The 27,545-nt window shown below is 41.9% G+C and overlaps 1 protein-coding gene across 1 annotated transcript in view; it reads left to right on the top strand.

Annotated features, from left to right (window-relative positions):
- The window catches only part of EIF3J (eukaryotic translation initiation factor 3 subunit J), a 27,784-nt gene extending 797 nt beyond the window's left edge, over nucleotides 1-26,987 (top strand). The window contains exons 2-8 of the mRNA XM_008069633.2: nucleotides 1-97; nucleotides 14,033-14,087; nucleotides 14,582-14,673; nucleotides 18,323-18,437; nucleotides 22,765-22,926; nucleotides 24,840-24,913; nucleotides 25,930-26,987. Coding sequence (XP_008067824.2) covers nucleotides 1-97; nucleotides 14,033-14,087; nucleotides 14,582-14,673; nucleotides 18,323-18,437; nucleotides 22,765-22,926; nucleotides 24,840-24,913; nucleotides 25,930-26,061 — 727 coding nt within the window. The 3' untranslated portion in view covers nucleotides 26,062-26,987. The remainder of the gene's footprint in view (nucleotides 98-14,032; nucleotides 14,088-14,581; nucleotides 14,674-18,322; nucleotides 18,438-22,764; nucleotides 22,927-24,839; nucleotides 24,914-25,929) is intronic.
- Nucleotides 26,988-27,545: the final 558 nt, after the last annotated feature.

Here is a 27,545-nt window from a genome sequence, read left to right on the forward strand (position 1 = left end):
CGCGTTCTCCGTGGAAGACCCGGTGCGGAAGGTGGGGGCCGGCGGCACCGCCGGCGGGGACCGCTGGGAAGGCGAGGACGAGGACGACGACGTCAAGGTGGGTGCGAGCCGGGGCGCCGGGCAGCGCGGGAGCGGGCGGACACTCTGGCGAACAGGGTTGCCTGCCGGTGGGCTGGCAGGCGGACCCGGGCCCAGGGGCGCCGCCCAGGCCTGCGGGCCTCGGGTCCAGGCGCGAGCGTAGGGCCCCGCGGTGCCTTCTTCCCCTCCTCCGCTTGCGGGCCATGTGGACCGGAGACGCGCAGCGTGGCCTCCCTGACTCCCTCGCCGCGAGCGGCGGCCCAGGCCCCAGCTGATGGTCTGCGCTCCAGCCTGAATCCCTCTCGCCAAGTGGCGACGTAAGGTGACAGCATCGGCGGGGCCGGCCCACGTGCAAGCTTCGGGGTCCAGACCCTCTCGCCCGAAGGAGACCAGGAAGTTGCGGATTGAGTCCCCTGGCTTGTCCCATATGGAAAGTCTGGAAACTCGCCTGCCTTCTCGAACCTCGGGTCTGGCCAGGGCCAGTAAACTCATTTATGGCCCCAAAGGCCCACTTACAGAGTTTGTTCGAGTGGTTAGATAAGTGAAATATTGTTTAATTTCAGCCTTTTTTCCCCCCACACGAGTCAGAAACAGTAAAGTGAAATAACTTTTAGCTCTCCCTTCCCTCACCCTGTGGTAAAAAGGATGAACTGAACGCTGATATAGCCCACATTTAGTGGACAGAAACCTGGGCAGTCCACACAGCGACCTGAAAAACGGAGAGTTGGCAGTTATTCATCTATGTATGAACGACAGATAAGGAAATACTGAAGATTTGGTGGTTGTAGTAGATGACGGACCAGGGTTTATTTTTTTCTTAGGCCTTGTAGATCTGTATTATTTTTACCTTCGTCGATTGCTTCTGAAAACTCTTGAGGGCTTATCATATGCTTTAGATGACATTTACTTCTGTGTGTATGTGTGTTTGTGTTTTAGAGTAGCTACAAAAGTCTCAAGACTGTTATTAACACAGTCCTCTACATCTGATTATGTTTGTGACACTAAAGTTTTGTGTGAAACAAAAAATAATTTTTGGTAGTTTAGGAGAATATTTTATTCTCCTAACTTCTACCCTTCCGCACAGAGAACCCTGCAAATCTTTCTGCCTGAGCTGAAAATTTTAAGCTTGGTAATCACTATGAACTTAATAGTGCTGTTGTTTGAGCTTTTCCTTTTTCTCCTGAGTCTGATGAGGTGGATATCCAATTTACTGAACAGCCTGAGGTTTAGGAATTACTGCGCACATTGGAACTAATATGTGAGTAGTAATATTATTGGCCGAACATAGCCTCCTTTACATGTTATATAAATGTGAGTATGGATTGTGTTACCAGCCTCATTACAAGATATAGTTACCCCTCTACATTGTAGCAGGTTTCCAGATTTGGGTTTAAATTTGTTCTTTCACTTTTTCCATGCGTGAAGAGAGGAGCAGCAGTTAAGATAGGTTGTGAAAATTGGGAATAAGATAACAAATGGCAAAGATAAGATTAGAGATATTGGGAAAGAAGTCCCAGAAAATGAAGCTTGCATGGAGTAGTCTGGACTGACATGGAATAATCTGCCTGGGGATCTAAATGGTGTCGATCTTGACAAATGTAATTCTGATCACTTGGAACTAATTTTGGGGATATACATGTACAAGTTGTAAGGGATCATCTTGTCCTGTCACTCTCAGTGCAGAATTTCTTCTATATAATTAACCTGTTTCTTTTACATAATCTTTGAAGCTGTCTTTGAAGTTTTGAAGCTGGACTTGTCCATTATATTCCCATGTTGAAATGTTAGTTTAAGCCGGGCTCGGTGGCTCAGCCTGTAATCCCGCGCCTTTGGGAGGCTGAGGTGAGTGGATTACCTGAGCTTGCGGGTTCGAGACCCACCTGGGCAACTTGGGAAGACCTCATCTCTATAATAAATCAAAAATTAGCTGGGCATGGTAGCGCGTGCCTGTAGTTCCAGCTACTTGGAAGGATCGCTGGAGCCCTGCAGGTCGAGGCTGCGGTGGCCGGGGAGCGGCCACTGCACTCCAGTCTGGGTGACAGAGTGAGACTCCAACTCAAAAAAGAAATGTTAGTTTATTCCTGTTGAGTTTCTCCAAGAGTCCCAAGATATGTTATCTATGGGGTAGTTTGATTACTGAGATTTGCAATCAGACAAACCTGGGTTTATATTGTTGCCTTGACATTTTCTAGACACATGATCATAAGCAAATTATAGTTTATCAATCTGTAAATGGTCATTATAAGACCTACCCCAGAGGGTTATTTTGCTCTTTAAATGAGATAATATATCAAACACTAAGGAGGGTTGTCTGACACTTGTTTTACACTCAGTAAATGTTAAATCTGTCTCATTTTAATTTTTTGGGTTGATGGAAAATATTTTTTGGCTGTTTAGATCTAGTGTTTGGGGTTTATTTTGTGGTGCCACATTTTATGATTTTTCTAAGGTCAGAAGGATTAAGCACCATTACCAGTGTCTATTTACGCTGAGGTTTGTGTTTTGAAAGGAAAACATTTAGAGAGAACCTAAAGACTTGACTTAATTGAGTTTTTCTTGTCTACCCGTTCACCCTCTGTTAGGATTCTATCCCAGTAAAGTCTACCAGATAAGGTCATTTTCAAGTAAGCTTTTGTTTCCTCAGAGGTTACCAATGTGGAGTAGAATTTTTTACCTTGGGTGGGTGGTAGTGAGCCCTTTAATCAAATTTCTGAATTCTAATGTTTTAGTACTTTTTTGTGAGGCAATGCAGGCCAGGCTTAATTCCATGAAGTCAAATAACCATAATCCTTAAATAATACCAAACATGAATTTTTTTTGAGTCCTCAAAAAGCAAAGCGTGTAGAAAGAGTATAAGTGCTTGCTTAACCTTTTAGATTGTAAGTTTGATGTCTTTTGTAATGTTCTGGGAAATGAAAGGAAAACTGATGTCTTTGTTACTGTAATTTGCTCCAGAACGTTACTGTCATTCAGTACTAGATCTAGTATTTTGCTGTCCTTGACTTTTCAAATAGCTGTCTGGCAATGGCAACAGTGGACTTAGGTGAAACTATAGAACTATTAATATTCATGGGGGAGAAAGGCTATGCTTTTTCCCAGTTGAAAAGAACTCTGAAGCATACTTTCCTGTCACTCTAGCTTTATTTGCCTTTCTTACTATTCTGATAGTTGTGCAGAGGCAGTGGGAGGAATTGTTCACTTGGCATATATGAATCCTTCCCCATTGCTGGAATGATGTGTAGGATGTTTTCACTAAGAAGACAGTGAGTACCCACTGGAAGCAAGAACAACACAACTTTTACTCCATTTTACTAGTCTCTTAGCATGACAATGGAACAAGTTAAAAGCTAGATTTATATAAAAAGTGTAGAGTTTGCTTTGAGGAAAATACTGGCTTTGTGCAACCATCTCAGGCATTTACTTCTATAACCAAATTAAAGAATTTTTTTAAAAAATTGATCCTAAAGAGGCTGGCACAGGATTACTTGAGGCCAGCCTGGGCAACATAGCTAGACCTCATCTCTTAAAAGGAGAGTGAGAGAGAACCATCCCAACGAACTGACTTTGAGCCTCTCTCCTACTTGATCACCCTGTATTAGGATCCTATCCCAGTAAATAGTTTTAAATCTACCAAATAAAGGCATTTTCAAGCATTGGAAACAAACTGCTACAGAATCTATTATTGGGAAATACCCACAAGATGGGTGTTTTGCCAGAAAAAGTAGTATCTTTTTTTCTTAACATTTTTTTTTTTTTTTTGAGTTGGAGTCTCACTCTGACGCCCAGACTGGAGTGCAGTGGCCGCTCCCGGCCACCGCAGCCTTGCCTGCTGGGCTCCGGCTGATTTGTTTGTTTATTTTAGAGATGAGGTCTCACTGCCCAGGCGGGTCTCGAACCCGCGGGCACAGGCAATCCACTCACCTCAACCTCCCAAAGGCGTGGGATTACAGGCTGAGCCACCGAGCCTGGCTAGTAGTATCTTTTTTTGTTGTTTGAGTTGGGGTCTTACTCTGTCGCCCAAGCTGGAGTATAGTGGCACAGTCATGACTCAACCACAGCCTTGACCTGCTGGGCTCAGGTGATTCTTCTGCCTCAGCCTCCTGAGTAGCTGGGACTACAGACGTGCACCATCATGCCTGACTGATTTTTTAATTTTTTTGTAGAGTCAAGGTCTTGCTGTGTTGTCCAGGCTGGTCTCAAACTCCTGGGCTCAGGCAATCCTCTTGCCTCGGCCTCCCAAAGTGCTGGGATTACAGGTATGAGTCGCTGTGCCTGGCGAAAAATGCTTGTCTTGAAGAGAGAGTGCGTGTGTGCATTGTAACTTCTTGTGAAAAATTCTGAACATACAGATGTAGAGAGAAATATGTTATAAACCAATGGCCGATCTTATTTCCTCTGTGTCCCTACTTTCCTCCTTGAACCAGATATTTTGAAGAAAATCTCAATAATATAATTTCAGTGCCCCAACAATTTTTACAAACTAGCAAGTTTTGAAATGAGCCTCTCTCCTTGTTTAGTGTTCAGGTCAATCTTGCTTAGGCAGGTATTTAAATTGATTGATAACCTTTTCGAATGAGACAGATAGGCATTGAGATGGAACTCAACTGAGTGCTGAACCATTACTCTGGTCTCCCATAGTCAAGGCCTTAGTAAATTCTACTTCCTTTGATTCTCTGAAAGGAAGTAGAATTTACTAAGGCCTTGACTATGGGAGACCAGAGTAGTTCTGAGATAATTGAAGAGCATTTGGATTTCTTTTAAAATCTGAATTTTGCTAGGAAGTCTAGCCTTGCCAGGATCTCCTTGCAGAGTTCTGAGGCCTCTCGGAGCAGAACCGCACAGCTTACAGAACATTAGTAAAAGACTTTTTTCCCCCCCAGCATGAGGTTATGTTTTATCTAAACCAAATTATTTAAAGAAAAATGGAAAAGGAGTATATGTTAGTTCCTGGGCTATTGCTATGAGGCAGAAGAGTTTTGCTGCCCTTTTTTTTTTTGAGTCAGAGCTCACAGCCACCACAGCCTCTACCTGCCGGGCTCAGGCAATCCTTCTGCCTCAGCCTTCCAATCTGGAACTACAGGCACGCACCATAACACCGGCTAATTTTTTGATTTATTGTAGAGACAAGATCTCACCAAGTTGCCCAGATTAGTCTTGAACCCCTGAGTTCAGGCAATCCTCTCGCCTCGGCCTCACAAAGTGCTGGGATTACAGGCTTGAGCCACTGCGCCTGGCCTTTACTGCTCTTTTGAAGCTGTTTCTATTTGATGATCTATAAATATATCTTGCTTAAGTTGGAAAGCATTTTCAGCCCTAAATGTGTTCTCATTGCGTGTGACATTTTGTAGTTGTATATTATAAAAATGACCAAACCAGTTAACTGTTGGCTGCATTGTTAGAAATAAAAAGAAAGAGTTTAAAGCTTTTTTGTTGTGTTCAATTAGGAAGCAGGTTTAAACTTGAAAAGGTGCCTTCTCTTTTATAGAAATGGCTCAGATGATATTGGATGAGTTTCTGCAGGGCAGGAGTATAGATAAGCAAGCAGTTTTATAAACAGCTTCTAATCTAAGGAAGTTAGCCATTTAGGAGAGCAGCCTGGGTGATTCCTTTGTGAGCACTTTGTAAATAAATTGAATATTATAGTTGGAATATTTAATTGGCTATTGATAGGTAGTTTCTTGAATGAAATGACCATTTAGGGCTCTTTGACGAGAGTTATAGACTGTCTCCCTATTTTAAGTGTTAGTTTTAGGTGTTTTTCTAATAAGTTAAAGCCTTTTTGCATTTTTCTGAATTTGTGCTGGCATTTTCAAAGTCTTAGTGTTTACAGAAAATAGGGCAGATTTTTCTGAAGAATTGTGGTAAATATTCTACCTTACATTTACTTTTCAGGCACCTGCTAATTTTATAAATAAGGAAACAAAAACTCTTTAAAAAGTTTTTGTAGGGAGTTGGGACAGGGGGTGGGGAGTCTCAAACTCCTGGCTTCAAGTGACCCTCCTGCCTTGGTCTCCCAAAGTATTGGGATTACAGGTGTGAGTTACCACACCTAGCTAAAACAAAAATTCTGTAAGTTCTTGGGGGAAAGCTACCTGGCCTTCTGCTTTTGTAATTACATCTATTTGGAGGTGTGACCAGTTTCTTTTGACTGACATTACTATGCTTCTGCTGCTTCTTCTTCTTTTTTTTTTTTTTTTTAGAGACAAGATTTCGCTATCTTGCCTGGGCTGGTCTTGAACTCCTGGGCTCCAGCAGTCCTCCCACCTCAGCTTCCCAAAGAACTGGGATTATGGATGTGAGCCACCTTGCCCTGCTTACTCTGTTTCTTTCTTTAGAGACTTAGTTCTAGTTTGGTGGTAACTTCAGGGTAGACTTGGTTGTGAGCACTTTAGGGAGAGGGTAACTGGCAAGTATTGCCTGTCGTGGCCCTTTTATGAACTGAGGAGCAAATGTCATGACTCTTTCCAAGCCATATTAATGGGAACTACTCTTTTTTTTGAGTTGAAGTCTCACTCTGTTTCCCAGACTGGAGTGCACTGGCACACTGACGGTCACCGCAGCCTTGATCTGCTGGGCTTAGGCAGTCCTTTCAGCTCAGCCTTCCAGGTAACTGGAACTACAGGCATGAGCCACCACGCCTGACTAATTTTTTGATTTATTGCAGAGATGAGGTCTCGCCAAGTCGTCCAGACTGGTTTCAAACCCGTGGGTTCAGGCATTCCTCTCGCCTTGGCCTCCCAAAGTGCTGGGATTACAGGCTTGAGCCACCACAACCGGGAACTACTCCTTTTTCTACTAAAATCCATTCTGTGATAGAATGGAGAATGTCTAGGTAGCTTCATTATGTCTGCATTGATGAATGTCTAGGATGAAGCTTATGTTTTGTTGAGGAAACCAAGGACAAATGGAGGTGGGACGTAGAGTTGGTGTGAATGAGATACTATACTGAGGGAGCAGGGGTGAGGGTGATGTTTTGCTGGGAACGGTAACTGAGGGTGATGTTTTGCTGGGAATGGTAATCAAGATTGAAGAAAAATGCTCCTATGTTGAGTTTTTTTTCCTATGTTGAGGGTATTGGGGTGGAGCCGCTGGTTTTCAGCTGTTCTTCCTTTTGGCCTTAGTACCTTTTTGGCTTACAAACCAGTTTCTTAAAATTAGTAGAAAACCATCACAGGCAATTTGAGGTTTGAAGCTGTGTAGCTGGGCATATCCTCTTAGTGTGTGCTATAACCCTTCTTTTTGATGAGAGTCTCTGTGATCCCAGGAGAGGGAATTAGTTCCCAGATAGTTACTTTTTGTTTTTTAAGAATAAGGGTCTTACTCTATCACCCAGGCTGGAATGCAGTGACATGATCACTGCTGTCTGCGACCTCCACCTCCTAGGCTCAAGCAGTCCTTCTGCCTCAGCCTCCATAGCTGGGACTACAGGCACGCGCTACCACTCATTGCTAATTTTTAAATTTTTTGTAAAGGTGAGGCCTCGCTATGTTGCTTATGCTAGTCTCAAACTCCTATGCTCAAGTAATCCTCTTGCCTCAGACTTCCAAAGTACTTGAATTAGGGGCATGAACCACCATGTGTGGCGTCAGATTGTTATTTTATACTTGAGGACTCAGGGAAGTCTTGTTTACTATGATAGTTGTTTTTTGGTTTGGATTTCTTTTTTTTTTTTTTTTTTGCTTTTGTGAATTGCTTTTTCAGTAAATTGAACTGTTTACCAAACTGTGAACTTTGTAAGCATGTGTTTAAAACATGCTTTTTCCCCCCAAGTAATAAACTATTTTCTTTATTTTTCATAAAAAATTTTTTATAATTGGCACATAATAATTGTACATATTTATGAGGTGCAGTGTGATGTTTCAGTGCATGTGTACATTGTAATTACCATATCCATCACTTTAAACATTTATGTGTCTTTGTGGTGATAACATTCAAAATTATCTCCTCCATCTGTCAAGAAATATATCCTGCATTGTTATTATCTGTAGTCACCCTGCTGTGTAATATAACACCAGAACTTATTATTCTTATCTAACTAACTTTGTATCTATCATACTTTAAAGGAACTTTGCTCCATTCAGAGCAGGACCCCTCATTGTTTTCTGGATATTGTTGGATGCCTATGTCCATCCCATTTTACAGTTTTTCTTTCTGTAAAATGGGATAACACCACCTTACTTACAGGGCTGTTGTGAAAATTAATCTTTTTTTTTTTTTTTTTGAATTGGTGTCTCACTCTGTCGCCCAGACTAAAATGCAGTGGCACACTCACAGCCACTCCAGCGTCGGCCTGCTGGGCTCTGGCGATCCATCTGCCTCAGCCTTCCAGGTAGCTGGAACTACAGGCGCATGCTACCATGCCAGGCTAATTTTTGATTTATTGTAGAGACAAGGTCTCACCAAGTTGCCTGGGCTAGTCTCGAACCTGCGGGCTCAGGCAATCCTCTTGCCTTGGTCCTCCATAAGTGCTGGGATTACAGACTGAGCCACTCAGCCTGGCTGAAAATTAATCTTGTTGCTATATATAAAGCTCTTTGCACAGTGCCTAGTGTTCAGAGGGTTGTATGTGACCTTCTGTAAGAAAACTGCCCTTCTGTCTGAACCACTGCTTAGGCAGCATATCACTCACAGACCTAGCTTTCCTATATTCTGTGAAGATTAAACCAACAAAAAATGCCTGGTAGTTAACTTTTATTTTTAGCTCTCTAGTTCCTTTTGTACTGTGATGTATTGATTTAGCACCCAAGCAAACCAACAAGGTAATGCAAACATTTGATCTCTAATTTCTTTCTTTCTTTTCTTTTTTTTTTTTTTTGAGTTGGAGTCTCACTCTGTCACCCAGACTGGAGTGCAGTGGTTGTTTTTAGAGACAAGATCTCATTATCTTGCCTGGGCTGGTCTTGAACTCCTTGGCTCCAACAGTCCTCCCACCTCAGCTTCCCAAAGAACTGGGATTATGGGTGTGAGCCACCTTGCCCTGCCTTACTCTGTTTCTTTCTTTAGAGACTTAGTTCTAGTTTGGTGGTAACTTCAGGGTAGACTTGGTTGTGAGCACTTTAGGGAGAGGGTAACTGGCAAGTATTGCCTGTCGTGGCCCTTTTATGAACTGAGGAGCAAATGTCATGACTCTTTCCAAGCCATATTAATAAGATCTACTACTTTTTTTTTTTGAGTTGAAGTCTCACTCTGTTGCCCAGGCTGGAGTGCAGTGGCACGCTGATAGCCACTGCAGCCTCGACCTACTGGGGTCAGATGATCCTTCGCCTCAGCCTTCCAAGTAGCTGGAACTACAGGCACGTGCTACCATGCCTGGCTAAGTTTTTTTGATTTATTGTAGAGATGAGGTCTCACCAAGTTGCCCAGGGTGGTCTTGAACCCATGGGCTCAGGTAATCCTCTCACCTCAGCTTCCCAAAGTGCTGGGATTATAGGCATGAGCCACCGCGCTTGGCTGATCTCTAATTTCTAACTCAAGTATCTTAGTTATCTAATAATGACTTGCTGGTTTGCTTTCAGTCTGTTAAAATTTTGAACTCTGTTAAACTGCCACAGTAAGATGAGGAAAAAAGTGGGAACTGGTTCACCTGAAACCCAACTCCCACCCCTACCTAATATGTCCTTATAACAGACATGCACATGTATGCCTTGAATATAGAATAAAAATGGGAAAAAAAGATGAGCAAAAAAATACATTTACTTTTTTATATAGACTTCTTCCCACTCTGCTTGCAACCCCATAGTAGCCTTAATTAGGATATTGGACTTTTTTTTTGAGTCAGAGTCTCACTCTGTCATCCAGGCTGGAGTGCAGTGGCATGCATGCTCACGGCCACCACAGCCTCAACCTGCTGGATTCAGGTGATCCTTCCGCTTCAGCCTTCCAAGTAGCTGGTACTACAGATGTGCGCCACCATGCCCAGCTTATTTTTTTGATTTATTGTAGAGACGAGGTCTTGCCATGTTGCCTAGGCTGGTATTGAACCTGTGGGCTCATGCAGTCCTTTTGCATCCACCTCCCAAAGTGCTGGGATTACAGACCTGAGCCAGCATGCCCAGCAGCATGTTGTACTTTAAATTGGTGTACTTATAGATTTTTATTAAGAATTAAGGCTTGGTTAATTTACACCTAGACTGTATTAGATGTATGATCTGTCTTATAAACTCAGAAGCTTGGTGTCATAGTTGTGGCACATTAGTCAGCCTCTGCCTCTTCAGTGGCATGAGGGCCTCCTGCTTTGCACTTGCCATTCTGTGTCTAAGCTTCAAATGGCATGTCATATTGTGCCTGGTGTTTGAGACAATGTCCAGTCTACCTGTGATTAAAGCCCCATTTAAATACAGGGCTGTGTCCATCTCTATTAAACTTGAGCCTTCAGGTCAGGTGCAATGACTCACGTCTGTAATCTCAGCACTTTGGGAGGCAGAGGTGAGAGAAGTGCTTGAGTCCAGGGGTTTGAGACCAGCCTGGACAATTTGGTGAGACCTCATTTCTACAATAAATCAAAAAATTAGCCGGGCATGGTGGTACATGCCTGTAGTCCCAGCTACTTAGAAGGCTGGTGTAGAAGGATCGCCTGCGCCCAGCAGGTCAAGGCTGCAATGGCCATGAGTGTGCCACTGCACTCCAGCCTGGGGGACAGAGTGAGACTCCTACTCAAAAAAATAAATAAATAAACTTAAGCCTTCTAAATTCAGTGAAACTTTTAGAAAATTGTTTGATAATTGATTTATACTTAGTTCGACATTGAAAAGACAGTGTAGATCTATTTCACAGTATAGATCTAAGTTAAGTTAGAGAGTGGGATGAAAATGTTCGTTAGCTTTTGACTCCTCTTAAATAGTGGGCTTAAGTATTATATAGATTTAATTCATTTATCAGGGTTGTATTGAATGGGATATTCCTTGAAATAAATGAGCTAGCTATTGGCTAGAGTATGGGATGCTTTTACACTTGGCAAGGTAAGAATATGAAGTTAACTGTATTTTTTTGTTTTTTGGTTTTTTTTTGAGTTGGAGTCTCACTCAGTCACCCAGACTAGAGTACTGTGGCCGCTCCCGGCCACCGGAGCCTCGACCTGCTGGGCTCCGGAGATCCTTCCGCCTCAGCCTTCCAAGTAGCTGGAACTACAGGCGCGTGCTACCACGCCCGGCTAGTTTTTGATTTATTGTAGAGATGAGGTCTCGCCAAGTTGCCTAGGCGGGTTTCGAACCCGTGGGCTCAGGCAGTTCACTCACCTCAGTCTCCCAAGGCATGGGATTACAGGCTGAGCCACTGAGCCCGGCTAAGTTATCTGTTTTTTATTTAAAATGATTTTTTTTAATTGAGTTGGAGTCTCACTCTGTTGCTAGGCTGGAGTACAGTGACACACTGATGGCCACCACAGCCTCGATGTGCTGGGTTCAGGAGATCCTTCTGCCTCAGCCTTCCCAGTAGCTGAAACTACAGGCACACGCTACCATGCCCGGCTTATTTTTTGCTTTATCGTAGAGATGAGGTCTCACCAAGTTGCCTAGGCTGGTCTCGAACCCCTGAGCTTAGGAATCCTCTCACCTTGGCCTCCCAAAGTGCTGGAATTACAGCTTAAGCCACTGCACCCGGCATTCAGTTTTTTATTTAAAACAACTGTGGCCGGGTGTGGTGGCTCATGCTTGTAATCCCAGTACTTTGGGAGGCTGAGGCAAGAGGATTGCCTCAGCCCAGGGTTTGAGATCAACCTGGGCAATTTGGTGAGATTTTTGTCTCTACAATAAATCAAAATTAGCCAGGCATGGTGGCACGTACCTGTTCCAGCTACTTGGAAGGCTGAGACAGAAGGATTGCCTGATCCCAGAAGATTGAGGCTGCGGTAGTCCTGAACGTGCCACTGCTCTCAGCGTGGGCAACAGAGTGAGACTCTGACTCAAAAAATGAAATAAGAAATAAATAAATAACTGTGAATCACTTTAAAAGAGGCTACTAATATTGGTTTGGCTATCTTGGATTTTAATTGCTAATGGAGAAGCATTTTTATGGAGTTGGATAAGTTAGTATGAAGGCTTATATGGAAAAACAAGCATGCGAAAAAGGCCAGGAAAACACTAAAAAGCTTGAAAACTAAGGGGGGGACTAGCCATGGCAGACATTAAAATGTACCATGAAGCCTCTATAATTAATACAGTAAGGTACTGGTGTATGAAGTGACAACAGACGAGTGGGATAGGATAGAAAACCCAGAAGTAACTGGGCATGGTAGCTTACGCCTATAATCCCGGCACTTTGGGAGCCCGCGGGTTCAAGACCAGCCTAGGCAACTAGGCGAGACCTCATCTCTACAATAAATCAAAAAATTAGTCAGGCATAGTGGCGTATGGCTGTAGTTCCAGCTACTTGGAAGGCTGAGGTGGAAGGATTGCCTGAGCCTAGTAGATGAAGGCTGAGGTGGCCGGAAGCATGCCACTGCCCTCCAATCTGGGTGACAGAATAAGACTCCAACTCAAAAAAAAAAAAGAAAGCACAGAAGTAAACCAAATATGTATGAAGATTTAGTATATGGTAAATCACAAGGTATTTTGTTGTGTGCTGCTACAACAGAATATAAGATGGGATATTTTATAAACAACAGATTTATTTATCATGAATATAGAAACTGAGAAGTCCAATATCAAGGTGCTGGCATCTGGTGAGAGCCTTCTTGCTGCATCATCCTGTGGCAGGAGGGCAAAAGAGCACATGGGGTGGGAGGCAGTGTCAGAACTCATCCCTTTACCAGGAACCTGCTGCTGAATTAATGGTATTAATCCATTCATGAGGGCAGAGCCCTCATGACCTAATCACCTGTAAAAAGTTCTACCTCGGCCGCGTTTGGTAGCTCAGCCTGTAATCTCAGCACTTTGGGAGGCCAAGGTGAGTGGATTGCCTGACCCTGCGGTTTTGAGACCCGCCCGGGCAACTTGGTGAGACCTCATATAAATAAAAATTAGCCTCATATAAATAAAAAATTAGTATGCACCTGTAGTTCCGGCTACTTTCAAGGTTGAGGCAGAAGGATCGCCGGAGCCCAGCAGGCTGAGGCTGCGGTGGCCGGGAACGGCCACTGCACTCCAGTCTGGGCGACAGAGTGAGACTCTAACTCAAAAAAAAAGTTCCACCTCTTAACACTGTTGGATTGGGTATTAAGTTTTCATTACCTGAACTTTGGAGGACAAATTCAAACTGTAGCACAGGATAAAGATGAATTTTTTAAATAAATTATGCTGTGACAGCTGGCTAGCCATTTAGAAAAAAATAAAATTAGATCCATGCCTCACACCATATACAAGCAAAAGCTCCAAATGGATTAGGGATCGAAATGAAAACGAAACCCTACACATGCTAGAAGAAAATGTGAGTGAGTTCTTTGATGTAAGAAAAACCTTTTGTACTTAATCCAGAGGCAATGAAATAAAGTTTGGTAATTTTTTTTTGTCAGCGTCTCATTCTGTGCCCAGGCTGGAGTGCAGTGGCACGCTCATGGGCACTGCAAGCTGTACCTCCTGGGCTCAGGGGATCCTTCTGCCTCAGCCTTCCAAGTAGCTGGAACTACAGGTGTGCGCCACCACGCCCAGCTAATTTTTTGATTTATGATAGAGAACGAGGTCTTGCCAAAAAAACTCTTATTTACAATAGCAACATAGAAGGTGAAAATCTTAGGAATAAACCTAAAGAGAAATGCATGAGGCCTCTAAGAGGGAAACCACTTTAAAATACTTCTGAAAGATACAAAAGTAGAATTGAACAAATGGAAAGATGCCTCTTGTTCTTGAGTAGTACAAGTCAGCATTATGAAATTATGTTAGTTCTCCCTATATCAATTTATACATTTAATACAGTGCCAAAAAAATGCAGCAGACTTATTTTTTTGAAGTTAGTCAAGTTGATAATAAAGATCACATGGAAAAGCAAACATGCAAGAATTAATGGAGGTCCTTTTCTTTAGGATAACTGGGATGACGATGATGACGAAAAAAAAGAGGAAGCAGAAGTAAAACCAGGTGAGCCACTGGGGCTCCTCCGTTTTTGGTTTTATGTCTTGCTGAGCATTTGGTACTTGTGTTAAGACAAAATGCTCAAAAAATTGAAAATTTTTGTATCTAGAAACCAAGCATCCTTCCATCTTCACTTTGTTCTCTTCTCCCTGCATTTCTTCTCTATCCCCGCAAAACAAACTCAGATTAGATGCCTGCTGTCTTTCTGTTTAAGTGTTGGGTATTGTTAGGAGAGAGTAGAGGGTGTGGCATTATAATTGAATGACCTAAGTTATGCCTGAAGAATGATGGGGAAATATGAAGGGAGATGTTTGAATGATAAGGTTCAGAGAGAAGGAAGTATGCCAGAACTTTTCCCATTCTTAATTGTGAGGGAAATCACTGCTTGAAACTGAAGCTGGGAAAGGTCTGGTACCCTCAAGTATAAAAATATCATGTCTTTTGCATCCATACACTGAGAAAAAGTCGATATAACTGAATAAACTTTTCTTTACTTTCAGAAGTAAAAGTTTCAGAAAAGAAAAAAATAGTCGAGAAAATAAAAGAGAAAGAACGGCAACAGAAGAAAAGGCAAGAAGAAATTAAAAAGAGAGTAAGTACTACTTACTTTCCAAAATACAGAATCCTCACATCAGTAGTAGTGCAGTTTCTAACAGGGTGCAGATATTACCTAGTAACTTGAAGGACTATGTAAAGACTATAGATGGATATGGTAAGGTAGGTGAAATCCAAAACAAATTTATTTATAGTTTTTACAAAAGTAGAATTCAGAAGCTTTATGTATTAGAGCGTTATTTTTATTTTTTTTTTTCTTTTTTGAGTCAGAGTCTCACTCTGTTGCCCAGACTGGAGTGCAGCTGCACACTGCTCATGGCCACTGTAGCCCTGCAGCCTCAATCTGCTGGGCTCAGGTGATCCTTCCACCTCAGCTTTCCAAGTAGCTGGAACCACAGGCACACACCACCACGCCCAGCTAATTTTTTTATTTATTGTAGACACGAGGTCTTGCCATGTTGCCCAGGCTGGTCTCTGGCAATCCTTGCTCCTCGGCCTCCCAAAGTACTGCTGGGATTATAGGCATGAGCCACAGCGCCCAGCCTAGAATGTCTTAAGTTTTCACAAGCATTCAGGAACAGTCATGATTACGCAGTGCCTATAGTCGATGATTTTTTTGCCAGTGCCTGCCGTTTTTTTCTATTCGTGATTAATCTTTATTTGTGTGCATATTGAGTGAAATACCAAAGGTGTTCATTTCTGTGCCATATACTATATAAATGTTTTTGTTCCTAATTATTTGGCACAGGATCAGAAATATTGTGTTAATGTATTTGTTGAATAGAAAGCACATTTACGTGGTTCAAAAATTAAAACAATATTTAAAATACTGCCAACCCTTTACTCACTTATCCTGTTTCTCTCCTGCCATTGCCATCATATAAGTAAATATTGGTTTCTTATGTCTCTAGGGTGCCTTTGTATTTGGATATATCTGTATATTCTTAACTCTCTCCTTTCTTATACACGGTTTTCACCATGCTTTTTATTTAATATGTAGCAGAGATCTTTCCATATCAGATCATAGAAAGCTTTCTTATTAAGAAAATTTTCAAACATAAAAGAAAATTGCATAATGAATAACATATACCTAAATTTAAGTTGTCAATGTTTTGGCATATTTGCTTCATCTATTCTTGTTTTGCTAAAATATAATCATGTAAACTTTTTTTTTTTTTGAGTTGGAGTCTCACTCTGTTGCCCAGACTGGAGTGCAGTGTCACGCTCCCGGCCATCGCAGCCTCGACCTGCTGGGCTCCGGCAATTCTTCTGCCTCAGCCTTCCAAGTAGCTGGAACTACAGGCGCGCGCTACCACGCCCGGCTAGTTTTTTATTTATTTATTATAGAGATGAGGTCACCCAGGCGGGTCTCGAACCCGCGGGCTCAGGCAATCCACTCACCTCAGCCTCCCAAAGCGCGGGATTACAGACTGAGCCACCGAGCCCAGCCTAATCATGTAAATTAAAACCCTGCATTTTACCTTTAAATACTTTAGTATATATCTGAAAAAGTAAGGACGTTTCTCACATAATACAATGGTATTATCACACCTAATAAATGAAAGTTTTAACAATCTAATATTCTATATGCCCCTTTTTTCTGTTTGTCCCAAAATGTCTTTTTTTGTGTGATTTGTTCAGATAAAGGCCATGTATTGCATTTGGTTGTTAGTATATCCTAAGTTTTTTTAGAGTGAGTTCTCTCTTCTCTCTCTTTTTCAAGTGACTGACTTGTTGAAGAGACCGGGTTAGCTGTGTTGTAAGACATCCTACCTTCTAGATTTATCTAGTCTGATTGCTTCCTTATAGTTGCAATTTCCTATAACTTGGAAATTAATTCTAAAACTTTAATTAGATTCAGGGTAAACATTTTTGGCTTTTTGATGTTTGGAAATCAAAACAATATAAAAATGTTGTGCCAGAAAAGTCTCAGATTGCCAAGAGAGCAGATCATAAATATTCTCACCACAAAAAAGTATATGAGGTGATGGATATGTTAATAAGCTTGATTTAGTTATTTTGCAATGTATACATGTTTTACACTGTGAATATCTATAGTTTTTATTTAACTATACCTTAGTAAAGCTGGGGGTGGAGAAGAAAAGTCTCAAACATCCATTCCTATCCTCTACCCTGTTCCCTGTAGGAAACCATTTTCATAGTGTCTGGTTTAGTTATCCTTGTTTGTTTTGATAGCTATATGCTATTATATTCCATTGCCTAGATGTACCATAGTTTGTTATCAGTTCCCTGCTGATGGACAGTTGGATTTTTTTTCAGTTCTTTCCTTGATAAATAATACTTAAGTGAATAACCTTATATGTGTGTCATTTCTAATGGATATATGCATATTCGCAGGATAAATTCTCAAACATGAGATTGCTGGGTAAATCACATTTGCAGTCTTGATAAATTTTTCTTGACTGCTTTCCATGTGAGGTTGTACTCATTTGCATTTGTCACTAATGTATGAGAGGGCCTGTGTCCCCCCCAAGTCAGGAACATGTTAGGCGCTTTATTTTATTTTTATTTTTTTTTGAGTTGGAGTCTCATTCTTTTGCCCAGACTGAAGTGCAATGGCATGCTCACGGCCACCGCAACCTCAACCTGCACAGAGATGGGAGCTCACCAAGTTGCCCAGGCTGGACTCAAACCCGTGAGCTCAGGCAATCCTGTCATCTTGCCTCCCAAAGTGCTGGGATTATAGGCATGATCCACCGTGCCCGGCCTTAGATGCTTTTTAATAATTTGTATGTTTGTATATCTAAAGATATATATGTGGCTGGACGCAGTGGCTTGTGCCTGTAACCTCAGCACTTTGGGAGGCTAAGGCAGGAGGATTGCTTGAGCCCAGGAGTTCAAGATCAGTCTGGACAACACAGCAAGACCTTGTCTTTTTTTTTTTTTTTTTTTTTTTGAGTAGGAGTGTCGCGCTGTCACCCAGGCTGGAGGGCAGTGACACGCTTCTGGCCACTGCAGCCTCGACCTGCTGGGCTCAGGCAATCCTTCCATCTCAGCCTTCCAAGTAGCTAGAACCACAGGTACATGCCACCACACCCGGCTAATTTTTTTTTAATGTTTATTACAGAGATGAGGTCTCACCAAGTTGCCCAGGCTGGTCTCCAACCCATGTGGTGGTGCATACCTGTGGTTCCAGCTACTTGGAAGACTGAAGCAGAAGGATCGCTGGAGTCCAGCGGGTCAAGGCTATCATTGCCATGAGCATGCTGCTGCACTCCAGCCTGGGCAACAGTGAGGCTTTGTTTTAGTTTTTGTCTTTTTTTGAGTCAGAGTTTCACTCTGTTACCCAGACTGGAGTGCAATGGCATGCTCATGGCCCCTGCAGCCTTGACCTACTGGGCTCAGGTGATCCTTCCAACTCAGCCTTCCATGTAGCTGGAATCACAGGCGTCCACCCTCATGCCCAGCTAGTTTTTTTTATTTATTGTAGAGATGAGTTCTAGCCAAGTTACCCAGGCTGGTCTCTGGTCTCGAACCCCTGGGCTCAGGCAATCCTTTCGCCTCCGCTTCCCAAAGTGCTGGGATTACAGGTGTGAGCCACCATGCCCGGCTAACAGTGAGACTTTGATTCAAATAAAAAGGAAGGAAGAAATCATACAATACAGAAATATACTGGGTTCGTCATAACCCCAGCCCTTTTTACAAACTTTTCTGTCTCATTTTAGTTAGAAGAACCTGAAGAACCTAAACTGTTAACACCAGAAGAACAATTAGCAGATAAACTGCGACTAAAGAAATTACAGGAAGAGTCAGACCTCGAATTAGCAAAGGAAACTTTTGGTAAGATGGGAGTACAATTGCAGTGTAATATTGAACTGTTTCTGGTGAAGACTCCAAAAGTCTTACTAAATGATGAAAGTTCAGAAAACATATATTTTTTAAAGGGAACATGATAACTGGCTAATTTTGATAGTAGAAAGCAGTTTTTAATCTCTGTGCATATCTGAGATTCATTACTTGAAAAGATAGAGTGAGATTGGAAAAACTGTTTTGAGTATCAAATCAAAGATTATTAAAAGTCATTGCACCCAAATAAAGTACACTGGTGCCTAGAATATATTTATCAGCTAGATGAAATTTGCATGAAATGGGAGGTCTGAGGCTTTGAAATTGACTGTAGGGCAGCTCTGTTGTTTTAAGTCTAGATAAGACAGTGATCCATGTGAGGCATTCAGCTTTGGCTGTGCCTTCTTGTTCTCAGGGTTGTTTCGTTCTGCGATCCTTCTTGGCCTTTACCTTTAGAGAGCTTCCATTTCTGTGTGCCATACCTGCAGCTGTGGTTAGTGCATGAGATAAAAACTCAAGATCCTATAAAGAGATACATTCAGAATGTTCAAGTGTCAGAGTTACATGATATAAAGGGTAGAGTAAGAGACATGGGCAGAGAAATAGTTAAAGCCCTCACTTCATTTAAACAAGTTGTTGTCTTTACCTATTAAATAGTTTTCAAGACTGGGTTCAATGGCTCACACCTATAATCCCAATACTTTGGGAGGTGGAGACCAAGAGGATTGCCTGAGCCCAGGGACTCAAAACCAACCTGGGCAACTTGGCAAGACCTCATCTCCACAATAAATAAAATTAGCCAGGCATGATGGCGCATACCTGTGGTCCCAACTACTTGGAAAGCTAATGCAGAAGGATCACCTGAGCCCAGGAGGTCGAGGTTGTGACTGTGAACATTCCACTGTATTCTAGCCTGTGCACAAAAGTGAGATTCCCAATTTTTAAAAAAATGCTTTTCAGAGTGGAAGATCATGTTGAAACAGTTAAATAACTTTGAAATCCAAGAAGGAATCTAGTTATTTTGACAGCACTCCACCCTCCTGCCTCCTCTTTTTAAAAATAGATGAAGCAGGCTGACTGAAGTGATCATTTCCCTTTCTTTTCTTTTTTTGAGTTGGAGTCTCACTCTGTCACCCAGGCTGGAGTTGCAGTGGCACACTCACAGATACCGCACCCTTGACCTGCTGGGCTCAGGCGATCCTTTCACCTCAGCCTTCCACATAGCTGGAACCACAGGCATGCACCACCTCACCCAGCTAATTTTTTTATTTATTGTTGAGACAAGGTCTTACCATGTTGCTTAGGCTGGTCTCCAACCCCTGGGCTCAGGCAGTCCTCTCACGTTGGCCTCCCAAAGTGCTGGGATTACAAGTGTGAGCCCCCTCATCCAGCCCATTGCCCTTTCTGTGAGGAAATACAACCTCCTCTGTCGGTGGGTTTCTACAAACCTCGAGTTGCTGTGGACGCTCCTTTGCCCCAGTATATGCTTGGCAGGTGTTAACCATTCATCTAATTATAGAGGGCACTTGGCCATTATTATATGTATTCGTAGGATGGTTGAAGCTGCTCATGTGTTTATTAAAGAGGCAGGTTTATAAAGTCTGCATAAATCCTAGTATGGAACTAAAAGGTAGAAACATGCATTCATAAAGTCATTGTTTGGTTAATGGGATTTTACTGTTGTGTTTCTCATACTAAAATACTGAATCTGTGATTTTGTCAACTAAATTTACTTGACCTAGCAAAGGATACAGATATGGACACTTGTCTGTTACTCTAGAAACTCTTCTAGACCAGATTTCCTCTATTGGGATTTAACACATGATTTACTCCTGCTTAGCTTCTGGAGTTAGGTGAATACTTTCACAGGATCTATCTTTGTTTTTTATTATTTTTTTCCCTCTCTCCCTACATTACTGTGGGCTATTGGACAGACCCTTAAAGAGTATTCATTTTGGCCGGGCTCGGTGGCTCAGCCTGCAATCCTGTGCCTTGGGAGGCTGAGGTGAGTGGATTGCCTGAGCCCGCGGGTTCGGACCCGCCTGGGCAACTTGGTGAGACCTCATCTCTACAATAAAAAAAAAAAAAAATTAGCTGGGTGTGGTGGCGTGCGCATGTAGTTCCAGCTACTTGGAAGGCTGAGGCAGAAGGATCGCCAGAGCCCAGCAGGCCGAGGCTGCGGTGGTCGGGAATGGCTACTGTACTCCAGTCTGGGCGACAGAGTGAAACTCCGACTCTAAAAAAGAAAAAACAAATAAATAAATAAATAAATAAGAGTATCAATTTTGTTCCGTAGACTCCTTTTGTTTTAGTACAGGGTCTCGCTCTGTCACCCAATACAGAGTACAGTTGTGTGATCATTGGTCACTGCTGACTTGAACTCCTGGGCTCAGTGATTCTCTTGCCTGAGCTTCTCAAGTAGCTGGGATTACAGGCATATGCCACCACACTGGCCAATTTTTGTTAAAAAAATTTGTGGGCTGGGTGTGGTAGTTCACACCTGAAATTCCAGCACTTTGAGAGACCGAGGGGTAGGATTTGCTTGAGGCTAGGAGTTTAAGACTAGCCTGGGCAATATAGTGAGACCCCCCATCTCTACAAAAAATTAAAAAATTAGCTGGGCATGGTGGCATGCACCTGTTAATTCTACCTACTTGGGAGGCTGAGGTAAGATTGCTTGAGCGCAGGAGGTCGAGACTGCAGTAAGCCATGATAGTGCCACTGTACTTCAGCCTGAGCAACAAAGCAAGGCCCTGTCTTAAGAAAAAATATTTTCTGGAGATAAAAGGTTTTGTTCTGGTGCACAGGCTGGTCTCGAACTCCTGGCCTCAAGCTATCCTACTGCCTTGCCCCCCAAAGTGCTGGAATTATAGGCACAAACCATGGTGTCCAGCCTTAATATGTTTTATTTTTTGAGTCAGAGTCTCAGTCTGTTGCTTAGGCTGGAATGCAGTGGCACACTCACAGCCACTGCAGCCTCGACCTGTTGGGCTCACGTGATCCTTCTGCCTCAGCTTTCCAAGTAGCTAGAACTACAGGCACGTGTCACCACACCTGGCTAATTTTTTGATTTATTGTAAAGACAAGGTCTCGCCAAGTTGCCCAGGCTAGTCTCAAACCCCTGGGCTCAGGCAATCCTCTCGCTTTAGCCTCCCAAGTGCTGGAATTACAGATGTGAGCCACCATGCCTGGCTAGTATTTTTTTTTTTTTTGGAGTCTCACTTTGTTGCCTAGGCTGAAATGCAGTGGCACGCTCATGGCCACCCCAGCATCGACCTGCTGGACTCCAGCAATCTTTCCGCCTCAGCTTTCCAAGTAGCCAGAACTATAGGTGCACCTATCACACCCGGCTAATTTTTTGATTTATTGTAGAGACAAGGTTTCATCATGTTGCCCAGGCTGGTCTCAATCCCGCAGGTTCAGAGAGTCCTCTTCCTTTGACCCCTAAAGTGCTGGGATTACAGGCTTGAGCCACCATGTCCAGCCAATGTTTTTATGTATTTATTTATTTTTATTTATTTTTTTGAGTTGGAGTCTCACTCTGTCACCGAACTGGACCTGCTCGGCTCCGGCGATCCTTCCACCGCAGCCTTCCAAGTAGCTGGAACTACAGGCACGCACTACCATGCCCAGCTAATTTTTTTAATTTATTGTAGAGATGAGGCCTCGCCAAGTTGCCCAGGCGGGTCTTGAACCCATGGGCTCAGGCAATCCACTCACCTCAGCCTCCCAAAGCACAGGATTACAGGCTGAGCCACTGAGCCCGGCTCAATGTTTTTAAATGAATAAAATATTTGAGATTTTATTTACAAAGGAAACCTGTTATATTGAAATAGATATCAAAATTCTAAGTAACAAATTTGATACAGAATTATGTGCTTATTAATGAATTAATAAATAAGATCTAATAGGAAGTCCAATGAGTAATGTAGTTTGAAAGTAATGATGACTGAATAGTATTGTAAGATTTCTGATTAAACAGTATTATAAGGTATTTGCAGTATCTGTATTGTCATGAAAAGTATCTGTGATCTCTGTTGGTAAGTCAAGTTATGATAACACGACTGTGATTTGTTGCCTGTATTCAAAACTAAAGGAAATGGAAATACTACATTAGAGGTTAGAAAAAATGATACAATTTTTTTTTTATTTGCATTCATAGAGCCCCTGAATTCTGTGCTTCCAGGGCTCCAATGGCCCCAGGTTAAGAGCCCCTGGTTGAGAATGAAATAGCAAAGTAATTCAGATAGCTAATTGGTTTATCCACTTAAAAGGATAAAAAAAGGTCTTGATATTTTTCAGTGCTTCTTTTCTCCTACAGGTGTTAATAATACAATTTGTGGAATAGATGCTATGAACCCATCTTCAAGAGATGACTTCACAGAGTTTGGAAAGTTACTAAAAGATAAAATTACACAATATGAAAAGTCGTTATATTATGCTGGTTTTTTGGAAGTCTTAGTTCGAGATGTGTGTATTTCATGTAAGTAATTTTAACCCTTAGCCTCTATGGGTAGATTTTTAGTAGGGACATTATACTCAGAAATGGAAGTTGTTTTTTATTTTCAGTTTTTGCATGCTATCATGTAGATTCAGGATTTGCTATTTAGTAACTACCTTGTGAATGTTCTGCAAATACACAGTGATTAAGTGTTGGGTTTTTTGTTTGTTTTTTTTAAGGGTAAGGAGGCTGCCTTCTTAATTGTTTTATAATGGCTTCCCAAAGGGACATCTGGGCTCGACAGCAAAACAGCTAATAAAACACTGGCCTATTCTTTTTAATTATCACTTGAAAGGAGCTAGGAAGCATTTTTTGTGGGCAATGATATCTGAGCATATAGGATTTTAGAGTTGGGTGGGACTTTGGCTACTGTCTACTTTACAAATGAGGAAGCCTGAGACAGGTGCAGAGCTGGCACCCATTATTTAGATCCATGGCTGTGGTGCCACACCCTGAGAGGAGTCAAATGTTTCAGGGCACGGTGACTAGGAGTGACAGCCATAGGCTGTGCAGCACTTATACACGGTAGGGACTGGTTTTACTAGTGTTGGGAGTTTTTTATTTTTTGTGTCAGGTTCTTATTTATTTGAGTCAGAGTCTTACTGTGTCGCCCAGGCTGGAGTGTAGTGGCACGGTCATGGCCATCGCAGCCTCAACCTGCTGGGCTCAGGTGATCCTTCCAGCTCAGTCTTCCAAGTAGCTGGAACTACAGGTGTCCGCCATCACACTAATTTTTGTGATTTATTGTAGTGACAAGGTCTCACCACATTGCCCAGGCTAGTCTCAAACCCCTGGGCTCAGGCAGTCCTCTTGCCTTGGCCTCCCAAAGTGCTAGGATTATAGGCTAAACCACCGTGCCTGGCCAAATAAAATAAATTTGATCAGTGATACACCCAGAGTTGGCATCTATTTTTTTCTGTTTTTGGAGGTACCCTCTAACCTGAGTACTTTCTGGTAGCTAAAACTGATACTCTTTCTAGCTTCATATTTTTATAACGATAGAAGGATATGATTGCCCACTTTAACAGGCCTATTTCTTGGCAGGACCCTGAGATGGTCATTGTTTTCATTCTAGTTACTGTGCTAGGAAACAGAGACACCATGGGGTAGGGTGTGGTCATCTTTAAGTTGAAGGATTTTTTTTTTTTTTTGAGTTGGAGTCTCACTCTGTCACCCAGACTGGAGTACAGTGGCATGCTCCCGGCCACCGCAGCCTCAACCTGCTAGGCTCTGGTGATCCTTCCGCCTCAGCCTTCCAGGTAGCTGGAATTACAGGCATGCGCTACCACGCTCAGCTAATTTCTGATTTATTGTAGAGATGAGGTCTTGCCAAGTTGCCCAGGTGGGTCTTGAACCCGTAGGCTTAGGCAATCCACTCACCTCAGCCTCCCAAAGTGTTGGGATTACAGACTGAGCCACTGAGCCCAGCTTGAAGGATTTTCATTCTGTGTCCTCACCTGTTCCTCACTGAGCATGCAGGAAGTGTTATAGAAGGGTATGTTATCCTCTAGATTAAGGAACATGTGGTAGGGAGCATCATGAGCTGTAAAAGACATTATTTCTCTTCGGTTGGGCAGTGGTGTGTTGGTCATTATTATAAAGCTAGATATTTATTGGCAAGTTTACCATTATACTTTAAATAGTTCTGGTTTATGAACGTAGCCATAGACTGAATGATTCTTTACCAATACCTTATGTTTAGAAAGGAGAAATTTATGATCCTTTCAAGGTTACTAAAGTTTAATGATGAAAAGCTAGATTTCTCATAACACTTTCGAATGTATATTTTGGAAATCTGTGTAATCTATATGGAATGTATATATTTAGATATATATTACCTTTACTTATTTTTCAAAATGCTTTAGAATTAAACTATGGTATGCTTTTTTTTAAAGTGGAGATTGATGACTTGAAAAAGATAACCAATTCACTGACTGTGCTTTGCAGTGAAAAACAGAAGCAAGAAAAGGTAAGAGCAAGCTGTGTAAGGAAATCTGTATTACATTAGAATGGGGTGAGAGGCATAATATTAAACAAATGTAATAGGAGCCTATCCTTAAGAAACTTAAAAGTTAGGCTGGGCACAGTGGCTCAAGCCTGTAATCCCAGCACTTTGGGAGGCCAAGGCTGAGAGGATTGCAGTCCAGGGGTTTGAGACCAGCTTGGGCAACACGGCGAGAGCTCGTCTCTACAATAAGTCAAAAAAGAATTAACCAGGCATGGTGGCACACACCTATAGTTCCAGCTACCTGGGAGGTTAAGGCGGAAGAATTGCTTGAGCCCAGCAGGTTGCGGCTGCAGTGGCTATGAGTGTGCCACTGCATTCCAGCCTGGGCGACAGAATGTGACAACTCAAAAAAAAACACCAAAACTAAAAAGTCAAGCAGTTCACTAATACCATTTAAGTTGGAATAGAACAGGAGGAGTATTGGTGACATTACCATCCTTTTGTTTATGGATATATTTATGTTCCTCTTTTCTATTAGAAATTGCTGAAATCACAGAGATGGGATTCAAATACCAACTCTGCCATTTAGTAGCTATTGATTAATCAGCTTTTCTAAACTTCAGTTTTCTCCCTTCTAATATGGAAACAATAATATTCACTTTGCAGGGTAGAATAAGTAACGTAAGTAGTTGAAGTGAGTAGAGGCTAACTTTTTGGGCTATTTTAAATTTGAGGGTACTTATCCATACTTTCTAAACTTTCTTCAGTGAATTTAAGGCTTCTACCAAGAGCTTATAACCCATGTTGGAGGGCTAAGTATCCAGAGCAGGAACAAGGACCCAAATCTAGTTTTGGACACACACTCTGGGCAACCTTTCGGAGACCTGTGTTGGCCCAAAACACACAGGCTTGGATCTCCTGTGGAGAACTGAAGTTTTCCTGGGACCAGAGGTTTTGGTGTGTCTGTGAGGGTTGCTGTACCAGATAAATGCTCATAGTGGATAAAGTCTCATGAATTAATTCTCTCTCATCTTTAGCAAAGCAAAGCCAAAAAGAAGAAGAAAGGTGTGGTTCCTGGAGGGGGATTAAAAGCCACCATGAAAGATGATCTGGCAGATTATGGTGGTTATGATGGAGGATATGTACAAGACTATGAAGACTTCATGTGACATTTTACCTTCTCCTGATGTCTTCTTTGTGTTGCCCACAATCCCTTCAACATGTAGCACAACTTCCTTTCCTTTCAGTTCTGCCAAATGCTACAATCAGAAGTGCAGTATCTTGTGCTGGTTATTTAACCCCTTGACACTTAGGTGCTAATGTACGAATGAGGGAACTTGGATCTTGCTGCCAAGGGGTTAAAATCGGGAATCTCAGATGCTACTTAAAATCATAGTTCAAAACAAAACAAACCTAATAATGTCATTGTTGCTATCTGATTTCACAGCAGCAGTCACTCGATTGGAAACAAAAGGTTGCAACATGACAAAAAATTGTGTAGTATTTACCAGCACCATTCGTAATACAGCCTTAACCATTACCTCCTTGAACTACTTCATAACTTGTCAAGAAAAGCAGTTTGCAGCAAGGGCATGTGGTGTGCACCTAGTATTAAAAATTGCTTTGTCTTAAAATTGAGCGTGAGGATATTAAAAATACATTGTGAAGAAGACTGCTTATCTCAGAGTGAAGATTCTGCGGCTGAAAAGCACTAGTTTGATTAAAATTAATGACCAAAACCCACCAACTTTGAAGCTGAAGACGGTAGACCTCGCCATTATTGCATTACAAGTTGTGGAATCTCTTGAGTGCAAAGACTGTCTAGTTTTTATCAGACTATTTCTACTGATGAAGTGCTTCGGATGGGGGAGGGAAGCTCTTTACCTGTTTTTATTTGCCTGATTTAAGTGTCTGAGAAACAAATCTTTGTTCTCCTAGGCTGCAGGGTTTTGGCATTTCCTTTCCTTTATAAAACATGCTCAGCCAACTGCACCAGTTAACTACAGTTTGGTAAATTGTTAAGTTAACAATGATGACATCTGCAATGTTTTATAAAGCAACTAATTTAATAAAATCACTATCGTGAGGACTTAAATTTTGTGTTACCTCCCAAGAGGTACTTTTGGAGAGTATAGAACACAGCTCTTGGGATTTAGAGTTCTCTATATTACTGAAGCTTAATAAATGCTTGACATAGTTATAGCTTTAAAACAGAGTGATCTGCCATGTCTTTAACAGAGAGCAACAAAGGTGTAGGGCTGCCTTTCTCTTATTTATTTGGGGAAATTATTTTGTCTCAATATTAAGGCCTAATTAAGTACCTAGAAAAACTATTTATTTGAAGTAATTGAGCCTATTACTCAGATTATGACTGTATGCATAGATTGGGGAATCTTTATTGCATATCTTCTAAACGATTTAACCAAATTTGTGGTTAGTCCTTTTTTTTTCCTCCCTAATTGTTACAACCAGAATTAGGGACAAAACAAAAAAGTTTTTAATTTATATAGGAAATAGGAACTTCAAAGTGCTATAGACTACTAAGTGGAAAACAGGACCATCTAACATGATTTGAGGAATTAACAGAAAGCAGTGACTACACAGCAATAATTACAGTAAATAAAGATTGTTTTAAGGCAGACAAGGGCTAAGA

The sequence above is a fragment of the Carlito syrichta genome, unplaced genomic scaffold (assembly GCF_000164805.1).
Source record: "Carlito syrichta isolate Samal-C Ts95f unplaced genomic scaffold, Tarsius_syrichta-2.0.1 Scaffold312149, whole genome shotgun sequence".
In the NCBI taxonomy this organism is placed as follows: domain Eukaryota; kingdom Metazoa; phylum Chordata; class Mammalia; order Primates; family Tarsiidae; genus Carlito; species Carlito syrichta.